At 40.5% G+C, this 2,425-nt stretch overlaps 1 protein-coding gene across 1 annotated transcript in view; it reads right to left on the reverse strand.

The window, feature by feature from the left end:
- Positions 1-1,939, reverse strand: part of LOC111871923 (40S ribosomal protein S30-like) — a 2,514-nt gene extending 575 nt beyond the window's left edge. Inside the window, exons 1-2 of the mRNA XM_023865328.1 lie at positions 1,865-1,939; positions 375-488 (exon numbers count right to left, since the gene is read on the reverse strand). Of these exons, the coding sequence (XP_023721096.1) occupies positions 375-488; positions 1,865-1,939 (189 nt within the window). The remainder of the gene's footprint in view (positions 1-374; positions 489-1,864) is intronic.
- Positions 1,940-2,425: the final 486 nt, after the last annotated feature.

Here is a 2,425-nt window from a genome sequence, read left to right on the forward strand (position 1 = left end):
CAGAGAAACACTGACGACGATGCTTAAGCATTGCAGGTTGGCTACAAGATCATCCTCATTCAGAGGTGAACTTCTTCCACTGGAATGTTCTCCAACTTAGCTACTTGCTTCTGCAAAGGCCAACAGAAAATTTTAAACACCACCACATCTGGTGGGGGGACTGATTTGAAATCTAAATTTAGGGAGCAAAAATAAAAGGGGGGGGGGAATTGGTTGAGATTAATTACTCGTGTTCTTCAGTGCTGTATCAACTATAAGCATGATGGCACAACTGTGAATGATGAATCAGAAATGACAAGGCAGGAAACAGCCTCTCGCTGTGAAGCATGTTCATCCTCTGCAATCATCTCAGAGCCTGCTGCTCATCACCAAACCACTCTGGTGGAACAAAGACGCTGATCCAGCCTACCCAGGCCACCAATACTTGGACTGAGAGCACAACTGACAAGCCCATGGGTCAGCAGCAGAAACCAGAACTGCTCCACACTCTTGAAAACCAGCACAACAATTCATATTCATGCACAAATGGAGAAGCTTCCAACTTCAAAACCTAAACATGAAACCCAGTTCCTATGCAAGATGTCCATGAAAATTTTGAGAAGAATGTTCAAGCCCAGCACTGATTTTATCCAATTTCTCTTCTGTGAGTTCTCACAATTTTCTTTCTTTTCTGGGGACCCAACTATTTCTTTCTCGGTCCTAACTCATTAACAACTGCATGAAGAGTTCTACTCTACACAGCTATAACAACATGAAAATTATGCTAAAATCCTCCCTTTATACAACCACTTTTCACTCAGGTATCAAACGCGAACACTTCTCACTCCAAAGCCTAACTCACACATGGCATTTTGACATAGGAAATAACAAGATCAAGTGAATCTCTGCTTATTGTACAGGTCAGATGCAGTAGCTACAGTAACATGAGGCCCAGGATTTATGAGTGATTTTGCATATAACTGCATTGCTTACTTCACAGCAGCTGTTCAATGATTTATTTGGATAAAATAAAAAAGCGACTTTCACTATATACACACTCTTGCTTTTATGGTATTGTTACAAAACGAAATATCTGTATGTCAACTTGATCAGCTAAGTGTGTGGCTTTTCTGCCTCAGCAGTGGAATGATTCGTAAGATCTCCTGTGATCACACTGTATAATTATGAGCCTAAAGGCATCATCTGCCTACAGGAACTGTAGAAATCCATCAAGAACACCTCAGACACGAATGCGCACTTTTGGTAGGTACTTAAAACGCTTTCCTCCAAAATTCTGTGGTAGTCCATCCTTGCAGTTTATTTATTAATGCCGTAAATAACTTTGACCACACAGTGCTAAATCACTGGATGAAAGAAAGTAATGAACTGGAGAGCATGTACAAGGAAGTGGTCATACACCAATTTATGGTAGTATCCCAGGAACCAAGGAAACCACAAAAAAGGAAAGTCAGTCTTTCTGCTTGGATCAAACTGGCTCAATGCGTCCAGTTCAGTCAACTATAGCCATTAATTAATACAAACATAAAGCAGTTTAGCTGACAAATTTTAGTAAAACTCCCCAACATTACTTTTATGAAAATCTGCTCATCTCTTCACAGGTTTACATGTGAATGAACATGAATGTCAAAGCTGACAGGAGAATTCTGCAACTCCTCACTCTAAATGCACCAAAAATGATCCCCTACAAACTGCATCCCAACAAACCCAACAGAACCTGAGAAATCATAAATGCCTAACATCACATGAACTTTCTTGCATTTTTATATTTGTAAACTCTGTGAAATCGAGCGTTCAAAACTGCACTTTGAGGAGAGCACATCAACCACTGATCCAGTTAAAAGTAAAAGCAAAGTAATTCACTTACTCTGATCTGCCCAACAGACTCACTGCCTTCACAGTCAATAACGTGACTCCCCTGTCCTTGTACAAGCAGCTGCATTATGCTTTAATTTGAAAAGGAAAGAATGCTTAATTAACACATTCACTTTAATACTGCTAGACCTGAACTGTGATTTAGCACAAACTTCCATTTTGTTTGAATAAAACCACATTACACTGTATCACCAATGTACAGAGGTATCTCTGATAAAGTATCTATCGCCTTTGGGTTGGTGGCCTGTACCAAACTAGGTTACTGCTGTGAAAGGAACAGTGTAGCTGTAAAAGTCCAGGAATCATACCCACATTTGTTTCCCTAAGCTAGTGGAGACTAAATCTAGTCATCTGTTTCACTCTGGATCTTCTCTGTAAAGACAACATTTTCACCCCCGAGCTTCTGATTTCTAAGGAATTGTACATCCTTCTGCTTTCCTTTTGCCAACTTAGAGCTTTCACCCACACTATGAGGGAGCTCCTGGTTTTCTTTGGATCTCTGAGGTGCAAGGAGGCAGATCCTCAAGCAGCCCAGTACGCACCATGAACAGTA

Source organism: Cryptotermes secundus, unplaced genomic scaffold (assembly GCF_002891405.2).
Source record: "Cryptotermes secundus unplaced genomic scaffold, Csec_1.0 scaffold1831, whole genome shotgun sequence".
Taxonomy (NCBI): domain Eukaryota; kingdom Metazoa; phylum Arthropoda; class Insecta; order Blattodea; family Kalotermitidae; genus Cryptotermes; species Cryptotermes secundus.